Source organism: Camarhynchus parvulus, chromosome 2 (assembly GCF_901933205.1).
Source record: "Camarhynchus parvulus chromosome 2, STF_HiC, whole genome shotgun sequence".
NCBI lineage: Eukaryota > Metazoa > Chordata > Aves > Passeriformes > Thraupidae > Camarhynchus > Camarhynchus parvulus.
This window is the reverse complement of record NC_044572.1, coordinates 55,355,079-55,373,733: the sequence shown is the minus strand read 5'-3', so window position 1 is coordinate 55,373,733 and position 18,655 is coordinate 55,355,079. Positions and strand designations below refer to the sequence as shown.

At 39.1% G+C, this 18,655-nt stretch overlaps 1 protein-coding gene across 1 annotated transcript in view; it reads right to left on the bottom strand.

Annotated features, from left to right (window-relative positions):
- ADCY1 (adenylate cyclase 1) overlaps positions 1-18,655 on the bottom strand; it is a 149,626-nt gene that overhangs the window by 91,035 nt on the left and 39,936 nt on the right. The window contains exon 2 of the mRNA XM_030971284.1: positions 13,196-13,345. Coding sequence (XP_030827144.1) covers positions 13,196-13,345 — 150 coding nt within the window. The remainder of the gene's footprint in view (positions 1-13,195; positions 13,346-18,655) is intronic.

Genomic DNA, 18,655 nt, shown 5'->3' with positions numbered 1-18,655 from the left:
GCATATCTTTATTCATCGGATTCTATGCTTTTCAGAGGGACCTTCACCACCAAGAAGAACAGCTAGAGAGGATCAATGGGACAATGGTGGGATCCAGAGAGTGGTGGTATTTTCTTTTTTCTGCCTCTGTTAGTCTCTTTCTGTCCCCCCCACCTCTTTTCTATTTCTTTGTCTTCCTTTCTCTCTCTCTCTCTCTTTCTCACATTTGCTATCAAATAAAATCCCTACTATTTACTTTGACATTTGTTTGTACCTTAATTCAAGCAGAAGCATTTCTAATAATTTTAAAACTGGACTGTAACAATGAGTTGGAAACCTCTGCATGTAAAGAAACCCCAGATACTCCCTGATCAAAGAATATGTATATGACTCTATCCTAAAAAGGCAGGCATGATTGCTGAAAGGACGAGAAGATTAATAGTAGGCTAAGTTGAGATCAGCTCCACAAATCTTGTTCAAATAGGAACAAGAGCTGAGAAAGGTTATGAGAATAAACAAGAAAACTGAAAGCATAAAAAGCACAAGCTGTCTTCCTAGTTATCCTCATATCTACTAAATCAGAGTGCTTTAGAAATACATCAATAAAGATTAATCATCAGAAAGGCTAGCTAACAGTTGATACCAGATACAAACTGGCAATGAATAAATCATGCAGTATCCAAACTACTGCTAGTCTTTTTACTTTCAGCTTTTATCTTTAACATTTACTCCCTCTGAAAAGTCACTGGCAATATCCAATAGGTCCACAAAACTATTATAGAAACTTGACAGGACAAAATTTATACTCATTTCAGTTAATAGAAATGTTCCTACTGGAAGTGAACTTGAGAGAAAGGAACAAAATAGCGCCTTTATAGTTAAGGCATAACTTGAAAGCTTCCTTATGCTTGGAGGAAAGAAGGAAAAGCGTTTCTGCAGTACATTGCCAGGGACAGGTATTTCTCAACTCCAGCAGTGTTAGCTTAACAAATATCTTTGTTTCAATCATGCTTCAGTAGGATTTTAATAAGTAGGTTCTTTAGGGTATATCAATGAAGATGAAACTTTGTGTGGCACAGAAGAGCCACTGAATATACTTTTCTAAATCTTCCTATGTGGAAAGAAAACATTTTGCCCTCTGTCCTGCAGAGTCAGGAAGACTCATTTTCATCATCCAGTGAAAAGATCCCTTCATGGTAGCACTTGACTGTATGCACAGGTAGTTTGAGTATATATGTTAAAAACAAAAAAGGCACACTTAAAGCATACATTCAAAAATTATAATTTATTCTTCTTTATTAATTATAAATTATAATTTATTGTTGAAAATATTTTCTGATTAAAATAAAGAGATGTCTTAAAAATTATCACAAAGAGCACAAGTCATCTGCTAATGTCATGATTAGAGGGAACACATAAGCCCTAATTGCAATTCCTAAGCTGGCCTGCAGATGTGACATTTTTGAGCTCCAATGTTCTAGAGGCTTAAGTGCCACACACTGTCCTGTGTCCCATCATGAACGGGACTGGGACAACAATCCTGTTATTGTATTTCTTCTTCCAAAATTTAGGCAGAGGGACTCACAAGCAGCGTCAGCTTTACCAATGATACCTCTTCCACGGTAAATGGAAGAGTAGACAAATTTTTACTGGCTTACTCATGGTGTACTAAGTTTCATCTACAGTTACAACAGCACATCTTTCCATTCCACAGCCATGTCTGGTTTGTTCCACCAATGTAACATTGAATATCTTGATTAGGCAAGGATGTATTCCGCAGGAAGGGAATGTCAGAGAGCTTAACCTTTGGCAAGATGGACATATCCCCCTCTTCTGCCCTCATCAATGCTCCAACCCTCAACTAGTGGAATTTTTCCTGAAGAACATGCTACATGTTACAGCTCAAGTTGGTTCTGGGACTGTGTCATTCTCTGATTTTCCTCCATCCCATGAGTGTTTCATATAGGTAAAGCCTTATAAAATAAGAACTTTGGTTACCCTTGTAAAATCATGGCTCAGGCCTTCTACATCAGTGAAGTACAGCTAATAGATAGCCTAACAAGTTCCCGTGAGAAAGTAATATGCACCTGTAAAAATAGAGTCTTCTAACTGTGAGAATGATTCTGTACCCTTGAAAAAAGAATGTAAACAACATTAAAGAGGAAAGCTTTGACAGACACATACGCTAGCAACTACTAACCAATGAACTGAATTGCCATAAGTAAATAACCAATTAGAATTAAACACAATGCCTTTAGCAAACTATATAAATATGAGCTGTGAAGAATAAAGACCGGCTATTGTGGATGACTTGTGGGTTTCTACTGCTACACATGAGTTATGACATTCTCCTTCCCCACGCTCCTCCAAAACCCACATATCTCCACCAACTCTACACAGATATGTGGCAAATCTCTGTGGTCTCCTCTGGCACCTGGTTGAGAAATGGAGCCAACATAGGAAAGCAGCAAGAGAAAGACTACTAACATCTTCAGTCTTCTATTCTTGCTGGAGCCAATGCAATCTGTAGCTGAGAGTCCAGAATTAATGGAACTTTGAGGACACAGTGCTGTGCTAGTACCAATGCTTCACACAACTGCTACTGTCTGATACAGCATCACACACTTTCATTTAGAGTTGCGGCAGCGACTCACTATCAGCACGTGCTCTTTTTTAGTACAGATCTCTGCTGGTGGCAGAAAAAGCATGAAATCTTCAGTAGAGATAAGCTTTTTGGGCTATTGGTAGGTACTGAGCCCACTAGTGGGGTGTAAGCAAACTAAGGAATGAAAAAATCCCAGGAATCTGAAGTCAATAAAAGTAAATTTAGAACCTAAGAAAGACATATTCCATGGCAAGCAGTTAGCATTTCCTTTTTCAAAGACTGTAAATGCCTTTACTATAGCAATAGGAAAGAAAATCATAGCATAAAACAATAAAATGGAATAGACGTCTGAATCTTCAAAGACTAAGATGTAAATATGGTTTGCTTTGAAAAATCTAGATGTTTTTCTAATTTAGATTAGAAAAAACCTGAAAGCTTTTGTCCTTTGCTTTATTTTGTCTTTTTACAGAGCAAGGAAGCAAGAGAGGAGAAAATCTCATTGCCTTCCAGAGCAGAAGAACAAGGACCAATCAGTAATATGCTAAGAAAGCAAAGAATGTATTCACCTACTTAAAATAGCAAGTGTGACTCAGATTTAATTCATTATTTCCTTGTCAAACTGGGAAATTCCTAATCGAATGTGAATGAAGGGGGGCTAAACACCAAATGAAATAAGTTTGTATTGAAGAGGTAATAGAGAACAAAATTGTTGGAAAGAATTTAAATCACATGACAGAAAGAAGTTCATTTAGAATGGCAAACCTGACAAAAATACTACCTTAGAATGTATTTCTTTTGCCAGTTAATGGGGTGTAATCTAGCTCTTTTCCTCCATAGACAGATGGCCAAAGGAAACAGGCAAAAAAATCCATAAGAATACGTGTGCCAGCAGCATATACTTTTTCGTATATTGGAATGAAAGTAAAGTGCCCAGCTCAGTATTCTATTCAAGGAGATAATCTGTGCTCAAGTGATAACATATAATTTGGCAAACTGCACATGTGGCAATGCCAGCTGCTGTGACATGAAACACCTAGGCGACAAAACAGTTTATGGACTCTGGTGGAACCACTCTGTGTTTGAAGACTGGCACAGGGAAAGTGTCAAATTTGTGTAACATGTTAGATAACTTTTCTATTACAGTCAAGACTGGCAAGACTGTTCTAGAAGTGAACAACAATAAAAATACATGTAAGAGGACTTTTCTAATGACATTTTAAAGTTTTCTATGAATTCCTACTGCTGAGGGAAGAAAATCAGTATCCACTATTGAGGTCGCTTTACTTCATACTGTGGCATCCTACTAAAATGCATAACAACATTTTATTAGTGTTCATACTGCACTTCTGTCATGGATATTACTCTAAATTTAGAAATCAACTCTAAGAAACTCTTTTGAATAATTTGTCTTACAGCTGAACTTCAGAATCTAATGCACTATTGCCAGTGTGCCTAATTATGATTATTTGCCTTGGCAACTGTCATCCATGATGTTATCTGCTGAAAACTGTTATCTGCTTAAGACTGTATGGTTTTGTGTCTTTAGTCATCTAATAAGGACAGGTTTGTGTGAGCCTGTTCACCCCTCCTCCTTTGCTCTCTCTAATTGAAGCTAAACAATGTAAGTAGGAAAAATAAACTGAAAAATTCAGAGTCAAACACTAGCATATTTGATTGACAGTTGCTTGAAAGAGAACATATTATAAATTTTCCATTATTTATTCCAAAATTCCTAACAGTCAAAGTATTAACAGGTTTAGAATTATATAACCACCAATTTTTAAGTTATCAATTTATTGCAGAATCATCTAGATTGGAAAAGGCCTCTGAGATCATCAAGTCCAACCTCTGGCCAGACACCCCCTTGTCAACAAGACCATGACACTGAGTGCCACGTGCAGTTGGTTTGTTTGAACACAACCAATGATGGAGACTCCACCACCTCCCTAGGCAGCCCATTACTATGCTTGACAGTCCTTTCCATGAAGAACTTCTTCCTAAGGTCCAACTTGAACCTCCCTTGGCAGAGTTTGAGGCCATGTCCTCTTGTCACTTGGTATCTGGGAGAAGAGACTGACCCCCACCTGGCTACAACCTCCTTTCATGCAGTTGTAGAGATCAGTACAATCCCCCCGAGCCTCCTTTTCTCCAAGCTAAACAACCCCACCTCTCTCAACACCTCCTCACAGGACTTACTCTCCAGACCCTTCCCCAGCTTAACTGCCCTTCTCTGGACACGCTCCAGCCCCTCAATGCCTTTCTTGTAGTGAGGAGCCCAAAACTGAACACAGGATTCAAAATGTGGCCTGACCAGTGCCCAGTACCTGGGGACAATCACTTCCCCGGTCCTGCTGGCCACACTATTGCTGATGCAGGCCAGGATGCCACTGCCATTTTTGGCCTCCTGGGCACAATCTGCCTCATGTTCAGCTGATGACCAGCAAGCCCGGGTCTTTTTCACCAGACAGCTTTTCAGCCACTCTCTCCCAAGTCTGTAAGCACTGCAAGGGCAGGTCCTGGCACTTGGCCTTGTTTGAACTGTAGTCCATCAATGCAGCCGGTCCAGATCCCCCTGCAGATCCTTCCTATTCTCTATCAGGTCAATAGTCTCACCCAAAAATTTATCTTTTCTACTCAAAGTAAGCCAGCGTACATTACATATAAGAGTCTAACATGGGTGGCATGACTGTCTAACATGCACGCATATATGAGAAAAAAACAAACTGCAACAAACAACAGTCCAAGACATCTTCCTGCTTAGCTTGAACATGAGTGACTACATGTGTACTGGAAAACAAAGTTAATGCACCGTCTTTTTATCTTTTTAAATCTATAATAAATCTTTATAAAGAGGTATTTAAATTTATAAATCTATAAATTTTTGATATCTTGTGACATAAAATGGCATGGCTGATGACCAATTTAATTTACATATTTAATTTGCTTTCTTTTTACATAGAATTAATAGAGTTAATTTCCTTCACAGTGGCTAGTAGGGTGCTGTGCTTTGGATTTGCGCTGAAAACAGTGTTGATAACACAGGGATGTTTCAGTTATTGATGATCAGAGTTTACACAGAGCCAAGGGATTTTCTGCCTCTCACATCATCCTGCCAGTGAGGAGGCTTTATATGAACAAGAATCTGGGTGGGGACAGAGCTAGGACACCTGACCCCAACTAACCGAAGGGATTTTCCATAACATATGGTGTCATGCTCAGCATATAAGCTGGTGGAAAAAAAGAGGAAGGAGGATGATATTCAGAGTCATGGAATTTGTCTTCTCTAGTGACTATTACATGCGATGAAACTCTGCTTTCCCAAGAATGGCTGAACACCAACCTGCCAACGGGAAGCAGGGACTTAATTTCTTGTTTGGTTTTGCTTGCATGCACAGCTTTTGCTTTAGCTGTTAAAGTGTCTTTATGTCAATCCATGAATTTTCTCACCTTTGTTCTTTCTATTCTCTCCCCCATCCCACCATGGAGTGAGAGAGGGAGGAAGGAGCTATGTGCTGCTTAGTTGTGCTTGGGATTAAACCACAACATTTACTAACATCAGCAAATTTTCAAGGGATGAAATAAAGTTCAACCAAATAGTTATAGTAATGACCTAGCCTGTTTTTATGTGTTGCTTTTTAAAATGTTTTTATAGACTTTCCTTAAGTTTCATTTTGTAAAATAAAGGCATGCAGCTAGTGTAATAAAATTACAAGGTAACTAAAATATTTGAACTTTATATGATTTACAAATTGTGTTTTTATTCTATGTTACCCATTTTGTTATTTATGTTACACTTTGGAATTGCAAGTCTAGTAGCAAGGTGCATCTCTCTCTTATCCTACAGCTGTGCAGCCCTAAGTTGAGGTGTCCTCTTGTAACCACTCCCGAAGAAAAAAACTCATCCTCTGTTTTAACAAAGAGCTCAGGATAGAAGGGTTGAACTGCCCTTGGATGTGCCTGTTACTGTTAGGGATTACTGCCTGTAGGTTAAAGAGTTAGACTACAAGCCTCACTTTTACTTGGCCAAAGTCAGATAAGAGGAGTCCTGGTGGTATGCCAAGCAGTGTAGCTTCTTGCACTAACTGGATTTAGATAAGATGTTCATTCTGCAAACCAAGAGGTGCAACAGATCTGTAAAATTGAAACACATTTATTTGTTTGCTATAGCTTTCCTTGCAGGAGGTTACAAGAAACTCCTAATGACTTCAGATTGAAGCTAAAGCCTTAATCTATTTAATCTGAGTAGCCCTCAGTTTTAATATTTGCTCTGTGGAGGACAGACACATGCATGATTATTGCAGGACTGGGGACTAACAGGTGCTGGTCAGTAGAAAGCTTCTGGGCAATTATTGCTTTGTGGGAGAGAGAAATGTGCCTCCATATCTCTTTTTACCTGAGAAAGGCAGAAGATGGACCAGGGATGCCATGTATTTCTTTTCTGTGTAATGATCTAAGCAGCCAAATGGGGCAAACGAAGCAGACACCAAGATAATTTCTAATCTCTGATTTGGCTGAGAGACACTGGTGGTCAGCCTGCACAGGTGGGCCTGAAGTCCAGTAGTTCAAACTGACAGCCTGAAATTGCAACACTCCTTATTTCTTGTTTTGCCTGATCCTAGTAAAGAACAAATAGATTTTTGAAGATAGGATTTCCTGTGTAAGACTGTAATTTGATGATGGAATAGATACAATTTTAAGCTGTTCTGTAACATAGAACATAGCAATGTTGTACAGGCTCATCCTGCTAGCTAAAATTAGTCCACCTATGTTTTTCAAAGATCATACTGGCTAGCTTTAGCAGAGGACCAAGTATCACCACATACCTTGCACTTTGTGCAAAATCAGTATCACTTCCCTGCTGCATCGTTTGACAAGAATATGGTTTTGCATCCACACATTATCCATGTGAAATTTTTGCTGCAGGGTGATTTGCTGATGCATTCTGCCAGTATGAATGGTTACAGAAACAAGGCCTGTATTAATGATAGATTTCATATATTCTTCTGCACTGAAAAAAAAGATGCAATATTCTGAGAACAAAAAGTATGGGAAACATGAGGAGAACCTGATAAGCGTGATGTCAGGCACTCTAGAAATTACTTCTGCCCGGGGCTGTGCAAATAACTAATTCCTTCGTTTGGTTGCTGAATTGAAAGGCTAAAAACCTCAGCAAACTGTTATTCACTACCAAAACAAAATCCAACATGATTTGCTTTATTCAAAGTTAATGTAATTTTTCTCTTTCTTCATAAGGGCTTGAAATTAAACACAATAGACAAACCCACTGGCGGGCTTCTGTAGGAGTCATCTTCTTACTCAAATATACAGGAGGTGGTACAGACATCCAAAATGCAAAATGTCTAGATCAAATTGTTTTAAAGGGGAATGAAGCAGAGAATTCGAAAGCAAGACACCCTAAGCAGTAGTTCAAGGTATGATGCAGTGAGAGGCATGTTATCTTTTGTTGACACCTTTTCCATTTTTATGAATAGTTATTAATCAAACTTCTGACTCAGTGGTGACCCAGTTACTACATGCAACATTAAGGACATTGCCCTAAATTGCAGAAGGCACTTGGAATGCAGACACATATGCATGCAGATATTTGCACACAAAATTCAGCACTGCATAAGGAAAATTTAGCTAGCTGCACATTATCTGGTGAACATGTATGGGGGAACTGCAGACCATCACCAAAGTTCTAGTCTGTCTCCCAGAACGAGTGTTATTGCAGTAGCATGGTGTTGAGAAATACTTCAGCAAAACTGATTAGTCTATCTGGAGTGGCAGTGTTGTGGTCCTGAAGCTAGACACACAGCTGGCTGTCTCAGCCCCAAGCTTCCTAATTCCCAGTAGTTTTTAAGTGCTTCTTTCAGTTTCTTATACTAAATAGATAAAAGTTTCATGCATTATAGTGAAGTACACAACTACTTCTTGAAAGACAAGTGCCACCATAAACACATTTCTCCAGTCCCAAAGGTTTGAAAACCTAGATTTGATTTCACAATTAGTTTTTAAGATAGCAATTCACCCATTCTGGATACTTTGCTATTTTCCAGTTGATTTTCCAATGTTAATTCTAATTGTGAGGAAGTACAAAAGTAACATATAGGATGGAAGGAAAGATCTAAACAAATGGCTTGAAAGAAGGCTTGATTGTGCAAACATACTTGCATGTACTTATGAAATTAAATAATCGGTGAAGATATTTAAGGTAGTTTTGTGGGCTTTGAAGGTTTGCATGAAGTGAAATGTCTTCCCGGCCTTCCTTATATGAAAGCAACAGGCACTTTTCATATCAACCTGTGCTACAACAAGTGCATTTCATCAAGGAAAATTATGTGTTCTATCCCCAAATTTAGTGTATGAATATGCATAAAAATATTCTTATTGGCAGGGCAAGAAAAGGAGGGAATGTGATTAAGATTCATTACAAGGTTGGCAAGACTGGGCTAGGATGTAGCTTCCATACATCAGGAGACCAAAGAGATGACAGGCCTTCACCCTGGAAAGAGAGATGAGCAGGGTTATGAAAGTCTACAGTGTTGTGAGTGGCATGGAAGAGGTTACTGCAGGATGATTACCAATGTCACAAAACAAGAGCTGGAAAGCACAAAATCAATTAATCTCACAACAAGTCTATGACAAATAAAAGGCAGTTGTTTTACGCAGTGCATACTTAGAATATTAATTAGTACCCAGTTAGAGTGATGACCACAAAACTGTGGGGATGACAAAACTATAAAGATGCTGAAAGAGACACTTGGAAAATGAGAGTCTGCAGGTCTTTGAAGACAGTGGTACAGTTGCTTCTCAAATTAAGATGGACTCAGAAGAACAATCGTATCTCTTCCTTGGAACACAGCTCCACTTCAGGAGCTACTATACCTGCAATTAATACATAGTGAGCCACATCTTCCTTATATTCCCTTTTAGTCAGATGGCAATCAGTTCCATCAGCAGCAGACTCCTTTTTCTGTGTTGAATACATCCCCTATTCCCCATCCCTACTTGCTCCTTTCTTTCTTACTTGGGAAGGGGTGAAGTACTGCTGGGAGAAGAGCTGGGATGTCTTAAGACCAGGAGTCCTTCAGGGAGCTGAGTGACAGTGCTTTTTTTGCTGTACAGGCAAAGGATGATCTCGAATTAAGGAAGTGGACACAGAGAGATGGTGCAGCAGGAGTGAGGGGAAGTGCTCACATGATCTTACTGAGCATGAACAGAAAAAACAGAATTCCAGGGAAAGGGACCCACCTCACAATAATTATTCTTAGCTGTTTGCTCTGCAGGGTATGGCTTGCTGCTGAGATTAACAGATAACAAGAGAAAAGGTTTATGCCAAGTGAATGATTGTAACTATTTAAAACCTGGTTCTTGGCCTTTGCTTCTGGTGGAATTGCAATCCAATATTCAGCAATGCAAGAAATGGATGATGCTGCTATGAAGGGCCGTTATTCATTGTGACCACAGATAATAGATAACAGGGTGAGCATTACACTGAATATTAAAATAAACAGAATCTGTCAGCTCCCTTTCTCCCCAGCAACACTTTTAAGGCTGTTTGCATGAATCCAAAAATGCGCCAACACAAGATATTTGCTCTTGCTCACAAAAATAGTTTTATCAAAATTGTCCTTTGGGGCTATTACTACAAATACATCCCATGAGGAGAATTCACTGTAAGTGGGACACAGAGGAAGAAATCTCACTTACAGCTTCATCTGTGGTGTCTGTCTCACACAGTCAACACCTTAACTCCAGAAAGCTGTGTCTGTTCAAAAGCCAAGACCATGTTCTTTTCTTTCCAGTAAGACACTTGCACAGAAATATCAGGGAATAATTTTACCATTTTGGGTCACAATTCTCAGTGTTAAAGGGCTATGTTTTCTAGGGCAGATCATTTGGATAAGAAAGTCTGATGAAAACATTCAGTCCTTTTTAACACGTAATGTTGATACTTCAGAGAACAGAAATACAGAACTGATCACAAAAATTGAACTAGGTCAGCAGCATTTCTTCTCATCTCAAAACACTCTTGAGGGCTGCCAGCTGGAAACTCAGAGTATGTTATGCCACAACAATTGCAGAATAATTTTGTATCCTGTAATCGTGTTTTAATTCTCACTCTGGTTCTAGAGATATGATAATATAGTGTGAGAACAGCCACAGAAAGTATTTTGGTGGTACTTGTGACAGCTAATTAGCATATTTCACAACTGCACTGAGTTTTACACTGTAATACATAAAATTAATTTCACAAGTGTAAGAGAAAAGTTTATTCTCTTTCCTGACCTGTACACTGCATTGGAAAAACATTTGCAGGATTATCTAGGTACACTATCAACAATAATGGCAATTATGTGTAATGTTATTGCTTTTGTTGTGTTTCTACATGCATGGATAACATATAAAATAAGACAGATTGCTAATGTGTTAACAAGAGAAACACAAAAAATCAATGTTGTTTTCATGCTGGATCCCAGAAGTAGGTTTTCAAAGACAGAAATGGCAGGCTTGTTTAAATACTATAGAAATTCACTTATGATGCATTTATGCCTTTAAGTCTGCAGTTTTGAATTACAAAAGACCAGAATTAAATCTAAAGGCTTTGATTCTAATACCATTTTTACACAGCCAGCAAAGACATGCAGTGTTCAAAGAGATGTCTGCTTATTACAGAGTATGTTCAGCTCACAAACAACATATTCACTTAATTCATAACAGAAAGTACTTATGGACTTGTGTTACTCCACACATAGGAATAGACTTGATAAAGAAATTGCAAATGAGAGATAGTAAAATTGTGTGAGGTACACAAGCTTTGAGAACCCTGCCATCTTGTTTGGTGTAAGTAACCACCACACGTCACAGACACATTTTCTGAAAAATCCTTTCCTTAGGACTTTTTCTCCTGAGAAGCTGAGAGGCCTCAGGAACAAAATGTAAATAATGGTTATCTGCTGCTGTGGAATGCAACAGGTGGATCTGTGATTGGTCTCATGTGGTTGTTTCTAATTAATGGCCAATCACAGTCAGCTGGCTCAGACTCTCTGTCCAAGACACAAGCTTTTGTCATCATTCTTTCTTTTTCTATTCTTAGCTAGCCTTCTGATGAAATCCTTTCTTTTATTTTTTAGTATAGTTTTAATATAATATGTATCATAAAGTAATAAATCAAGCCTTTTGAAACATGGAGTCAGATCCTCGTCTCTTTCCTCATCCTAAGACCCCGGCGAACGCCGTCACAACCACACCACAGAGGTATTCCAGTGTCACTCTCTATTATCACCTATACAGAAAGAAAAAGCTAGTCCAAACCTTACACACCAACAGATAATAGCAGGTTTAAGCTATGACAGGTTTAAGCTATAAAAGACAAAGATTGTTGTCTTTTTCCCAACCTGGAAGTGAAACTTGAGATAATTTTAGTAAGGAGGTAATATAAAAGGGGAACTTTATTTGAAGGCCTTCAGAAGGGGTTATGGAAAGATGTCCACAAAAGCCCATCCCTCCCCAGGGATAAGTATATTTTTAAAGGTTCAGAAAATTAGCATAATTGATAAAAAATACCAGTTAGGAAGACAAGTGGTGATGCAATTCCCTCCCGAGGCCAAGTACCTTCTCTGGAGTCCCCCCTTCAGCACTTGTTGTACTTTGTCCATGAAATGTATCTCAGAGAGTTGTTCTGAGCCTTGGTTCCCAGGAAGAACCAAGATAGCATGGAGCCTTGTACCCCCCAGGCCTTGGAGCTCTGGAATATGTTTTGTCTTCCTGCTTAGGGAAAGGCCATGGAAAAGTACTGGGAAAAGTAGCTACTAATACAATGGGACAAAGTTACAAATATATGTGTGAAAAATACACAGAACATATAGAGGAAAAAAAAAAAGGGAAAACCCAAATGGCATCAAGATCTGTGAGTAAAAACAGCAAGGTTCACAATAAGGCATTTTCTTTGTCTATTGTTTCCAAATATGCTTGGAAGGCTGACTGATAAAATTGTATGAAAAAAACTATCAAATAATTGTATGAAAAAAACTATCAAATTGTCTCCTGAGGTGATTTTTGAGAAGAGATACTGATTGATATCACAGTTATTCTTATTATTTAGTTGCACAAAAATAAAATATATTCATTGTTGTTATCAATTATACTTATTCAGTTACCAGTGCAGCACCTTGTGCCCAAAATATTGACTTTTTTATCGGTGCTATGAAGGCAAACAGGTTATAGAACACTCAGCAAGAACAAAAGTATTTACAGTGCATCTAACACCCACCCAAAAACATCCATACAGATAAATAACCACAATCTTATATTACAAAATTATGTTGGCTTTGATTCAGCCCTAAAATAGATCCCTCTGGCAATGGAGCTGACAGTAGCTGTGGAGTCAGCCTGTACCTTCTCTGAGCACTGCAGATGAAGAGTGAAGAGTGTGCATCCTCTGGGGAGGAAGACCTGAAGCAGATGGGGGAAGGCAGCATTTCCTATGCAATGGAAATGCACACATGCCCTAGCATACATTTGGCAACAATGTCCTGACCTGTGGATCACATAACTACAGTCATCTCAGGAGAAACAGAGAAAAATAAATAAGTTTTAGAAACTGACCTGTTTTTCATTTTCATCCTCCAGTCTCAGCCTGTCCTCAATGCAGTTCCTGGCCTGAAGGAATGCCTTCCTCTGAGCCCTTTCTGTCAAAATCCTCACAAAGACCCCATACAAATTTACACTGACAAAAAGGATTGCATTGGCCACAAGCTGTAAGAAAGAAACAAAAATAAATGAATATTTTAAAATACAGATTTTTATTTTACATTTCTGCTCAGCAAGGATATATTAAAAAAAACTTGTTGAAAACTGTGCCTTGCTAGCCACATCACTGATACCCCTTCCTGCACTGAAACAATTACAGCAGCTATCACAAATCTGGACAAGCAATATTGCATAATACAGAGTTTTGCATCTGCTGGAGTTAATTTCTTTTAGCTTGTCATCTTCATTCATCACCATTTCTTTCATCAGCCCATTGGCAGATCTGTCCATCTAATAAGGAGAGCAATATCATCAGTATTTATTCAAACATACCCTGAAAACTGAAATAGTTTTTCTGTGCTCTTGTAAAGAAAAGATATTATTGTCCCTTTTTTAATAGTGGAGAAGACAAGGATTGACAAGTCTGTGACTGCAAAAAATGTGTGCCTAAGTACCCCAAGCTTTCATATTGTGTAGTTTGCATTTAGAAAATCTGTTTCTCTTCCCCTATCCACTGTTAGCAACCATATTGTACTATTTGAGAAATCATCCAAAATATTGTTGATGCTATCCTGCAGCAGATCTTCAGAAAGTGCTGAGTCCTTTCAGATGATGGCCCTCAGCCCAACCCAAGGCCCACCACTATGCAATAATCAGTGACGACGAATTACTTTGGAACTACTTCTATAAACAGTGTTTTTGTGAAGGACACAAAAAGACACAACTGCCTTTCTGGGTTTTTTAAATGTTTTAACAATATGTGATAAAGTTACTTAACTAACATAAATAACTGAACAGTGGTTTGTACACAACTTTCATATCAAAGGCAATTCTGTCCAAGTTTCTCACCATATCTCTCAAACATGTCTTCAGATTATAATTTCTGCAATGCAATGTCTATTTAGTTAGGAGAAAGTGGTGCTTTTTTACCCACTGTCTTTTCAGTCCCAGTATCCTTATATACCCTAAAGCCCTCAACAACATCATGATAAGGATTCACGGGACTCACAAATTCCCAAAAATCAGAAATGAGCTGGCATTTAAACTGGCCAAGAGGGACCAAAATAAGAGCAAAGAAAGACATTACAGCAAGTAAGACAATTCACATTAAGTTCCTATGCACCTAAAATAGTTGAAAAAGACCATATAACTGATATTTGTTTTCTTTTTCAAGGTATACATTTCAAGGTAATACACCTCTACTATTGCATGATCTACCAGCATCAATTCGAGAGGGGACAATTTCTTTTGATTGCACATTATAATAAGTCAAAGTGTACCAACAACATAATCAAATTTTAAGAAAAATAAAACCACTGATATTGTTGTAGAGAAAGCTTCCTTAAGAAAACTAGGATTGAAGGGGTTATGGTAAGCTAAGATGGTAAACAAAGATCCAAAATGACATCCCTGATATTTGTGGAGACACTTTGGGAAATGTTCCACTCTGCAAAAATCAGCAGGAAATTTCTGATGTGCAAAACTAAAGGTAATAAACATCCTACCTATTCACTCAGAATAGTGGGAAGAATTGAAAGACTCATTCTGGGTCAGTTTTACAGACCTTAATGGATTCACAAGTCCTCTTTTACCTTCAAAGCTGGTTGTTATTAGTCAACAGGACATCAGCAACAAATTCCCTGCAAATGTTCTCACCAGCACAAAATCCAATGATAACCTGTCACAATAAAAGGAGCTGTGTCTAGCGGTGCTTTCCCCCTCAGTTATCAAGAAAGAAACAATTATCTCACAAGAGCTAAAAGCACTAAGGAATGGTGTTATAGCTTCCTCCCAAGAATGACTAAATGTAGGTGTCATGGTTTGACGCTGGTGTAATGGCAGTGCCCCCATGAACATATATGCTCCCTGGTGTCTGTTGTGAGATGTGACCAGGAATACAGCAAAGCAGGCTCCAATTTAGGAATAAAGAAGAAAAACTTTATTAACCAACAACTATATCTAAAGAGAAACACACACAGAACTCAGAATGAAAACCTTCCAAAAACATTCCTCCTCCCCCCACCAAATTTCCAATACATCCCTCCCTCAGATCACCAACTCTCAGTCCATCACCACCCTTTAGATAATCAATTCTCAGTTCATCAAGGAGAGAAGAGTCCCTCTTATACCATAGACTTCTCCTGGAAACACAGTTGAGACCTCCTGTGTATCGATGTCACACGTGGCACTACCCAGAGATCACTTGCCATCCTGACATCTTCCTTCCATGCCCAGTGCTCCCACCACTGCGCATGGACCAAAGCTGCTTCTAGGGTTTTCCCTTTTAAGGATGCTTTGTCCAGTCCCAAAAAGAGCACAGTCTCTCACTTCTGGGACGCCTGTCCCCCCTAGATTTCACTCCCTGGGGCCAAGGGGTCTCAAGAAGAGAGATCTTCTTCTTTCCTGAAGATGGAGGGCACCACCACCCTCCTCACCCGTCGTCTCTGTTCACACACTCCTTCACATAACATCACTGCACTCTCTTGCCTCCAAGCCATTTCCTCCCCCTGAATGCAGTCTCTGTGTCACAGGAAAAATGGTTCTGTCCATGGCTATACAAGAAAAGTCCAGCCAAAGGCCACTCCATCATCCCTCCCACCAAGATTCTTCTCAACTTCTCTCGGGGCCCATTTCCTCTTATCTCATCTCTATCTCTCTTCTCATTCAACTCCAGGAGGATCAGCATTTGTAAGGTTTCCATCATCCAAGAAAAGGGTTAAAAATCTCAGGCTCTGCCTGTCCAGAACTCCCACACTGCCCTGCCGGGCACCTTCTCGCTGCACCCTCCCCTTCTCCTTCTCGGCTAGTCCTGCTATCAAAATTCAAGGTGGCACAAGCACAGACACCAGCTCTCTCTCTCTCTCTCTCTCTCTCTCCTGGGGGCAGGGGGGGTGGCTGCCCGATGCCTCTTGGTGCTCCTCCACCCTTCCATCCTGCAGGGGCCTTCACCTCCCTTCTCTGTCCAAGGCTCCGGCCTACCTCACCCGGCCGCATGGCTTCCCCTTCCCCACCCAGCCTGCAGCTGGGCAGGGGAGCTCTGACCTCCCTCACGGACTGGACAGAATCCAAGAGAGCTTCCCCCTGGGAGTTCTCTGATTTTAACCCCCTGTATTCTGAGAGGTGCATCCATGTCCTCAGTGGCCACACCAGGTGCCAATATTCAAATCTGAGCACCTATTGGTTTGACCACAGCATCCCAAAAAACTCCCTTCCTTTTCAAACCAGGACAGCAGGTTCATCTGCATATTGATGAATTTTAACCTCACAATCTCATATACCACTTACTTATATGCTACCTCAGATGACAATACAGGTACTAAAACTTTGAAGATGAAATGCAGTACATGAGCATATTATTTCATGATACAGGCTGAGCATAGTCTGCAATTCCCATTCTGCTTCACTTTGCTTGATCACAGAGAACTGTTTGAGGTATATCAATTTTTTATCACAAGTTAACACGTTCTAAAATGAAATAACTGTAGAAATTCCAGCGGAATCCTATTTTTGGAGACATGAATATGACCACACTCACCTTATCCTTGCATTTTATCATGCCCAAGTGTAGTGTATTTTAAAGCTAATTCTTCAAGTGCAATGGTATAAAAATAGAAAGGATTTTTAAAGGTTGTAATCAAAGACAGTGAAGAGAGACCGCAGAATGAACAGAGCTGACAGGTACAGACAATGCAACTACTTGACCCTGTCCATATACAAAACAGCTGGTAATAACACAGGGTGAAAAGCCATCTTTTTGTGCTGATATAAGAGTAGCTCAACACATAAATAAACTGTCTCTACGGACAATAAAAAAAAGCCAGTTCAGTTTTTGGATTTCAACTAGAAGCAGTAAAAGACCATACATTCTAACAATCTGCCGAGTGTTCTGGGACTATCATTATGATTTCACTCAAGGAACAGTGATCACCTGGTCTAGGTGTAACCAGTAGGTGGGTTCCTGCCACTTTCAGGCTCAGCAGGGTAAGTAATTTTCTGACATGCTTTGAACAGTTTAAGATAAAACAGAGGCTTAGCTGTCAGCTCTGGCCTGCAGGGAATCAGGAAAGTGATAAAGCAAGTAAAAGATTCATAGATTTCAAAATGTGAGAAAATAAAGTAGGGCAGATTGTCTCCTGAGGTGAGTTCCTTTCCTCCACAACCTGTTTCTACTTAATTACTATTTTTCCCCCAGTTGCAATGAAATACTAGTCTTTTTCTCTAGGTTTCTCAAATGTGTGCCATTTTCCAGTCTATTCATTTTAATATGTATCTTTTTAACTACACACATATATACATATATATTATATATATAAAAATATGTATATATTTTAAAAAATTAAAAAAAATATGTATAATACATTATGTCCCATAATTCCAGGAAAGATTGTGAGACTTGCTGTTAAAACTAAGGAACACTGAAAAGGTACTAAGGCATTCAGAACTGCTGAAATACCAAGGATTTTCATTTTAGGTCATTCCTATATTATTTACTATATTACTGCTTATTGCTCTTCAGGTTTCACCATCACTTTCTATTTAGAGAACTACCAAAAAACTGTTTTAATTGATGAAACACAAAATGGTTCAAAGATAATTTTATGCTGCAAACTTTAAAACAATGTTATTCTTTCAATCCATAACGAGATTACAGGTCAGCCACAAAACGAAAAGGTTATCATGGTCATGAAAGCATGTTTCCAAAATTATTTTTAGTCACTCTCAGTGAATCTGGCATCTGCATTCTGCTTATTGCAGCATTTCAGTATGAACATTCTGAGCTTTAAGGTTCTCTGGTCCTTAGTCGGTTACACTCCCTGCCAGCGAATGAATTCTGGCATCGTTACTTGTGTGAGGGTGTTAGCAAAGGCAGACTTCCAATATAGTTAATCTTTATGGGCTGCCTAGGGGCTGGAACCTCCACCAGCTGCTACAACCAAATGTCTGTCTCTCTTGTTTATTTCTCCATTGCATTTTTTGGGTCTCAACTTACTTTTGGAAGGGAACTTGAGCAGTGCAATACAGCAACACCCATCAAGGAGTGAGCAAATAATTCTAGCTGTAGATATATGTAACAGGCTTATGCATACACAGAGCTTGAGGAGTATAATTAAAGATCTCCTTTTTATTCCCCAGATTCATCTTCCTCTTCTTGAGTCTCCCACAGGATTAGTTGAGAGACTCTTTGAAGAGTCTTTTGAAACATTTTTCCCTGTTCCAGATAGGATTTATTCTCTCCTTTTTCTTTCAAAGCAAGAATGCTCATGTGTGCTTTCATGGGCACACTTGCTGTTTCTCAATTAAACGGTGAAAAATTCT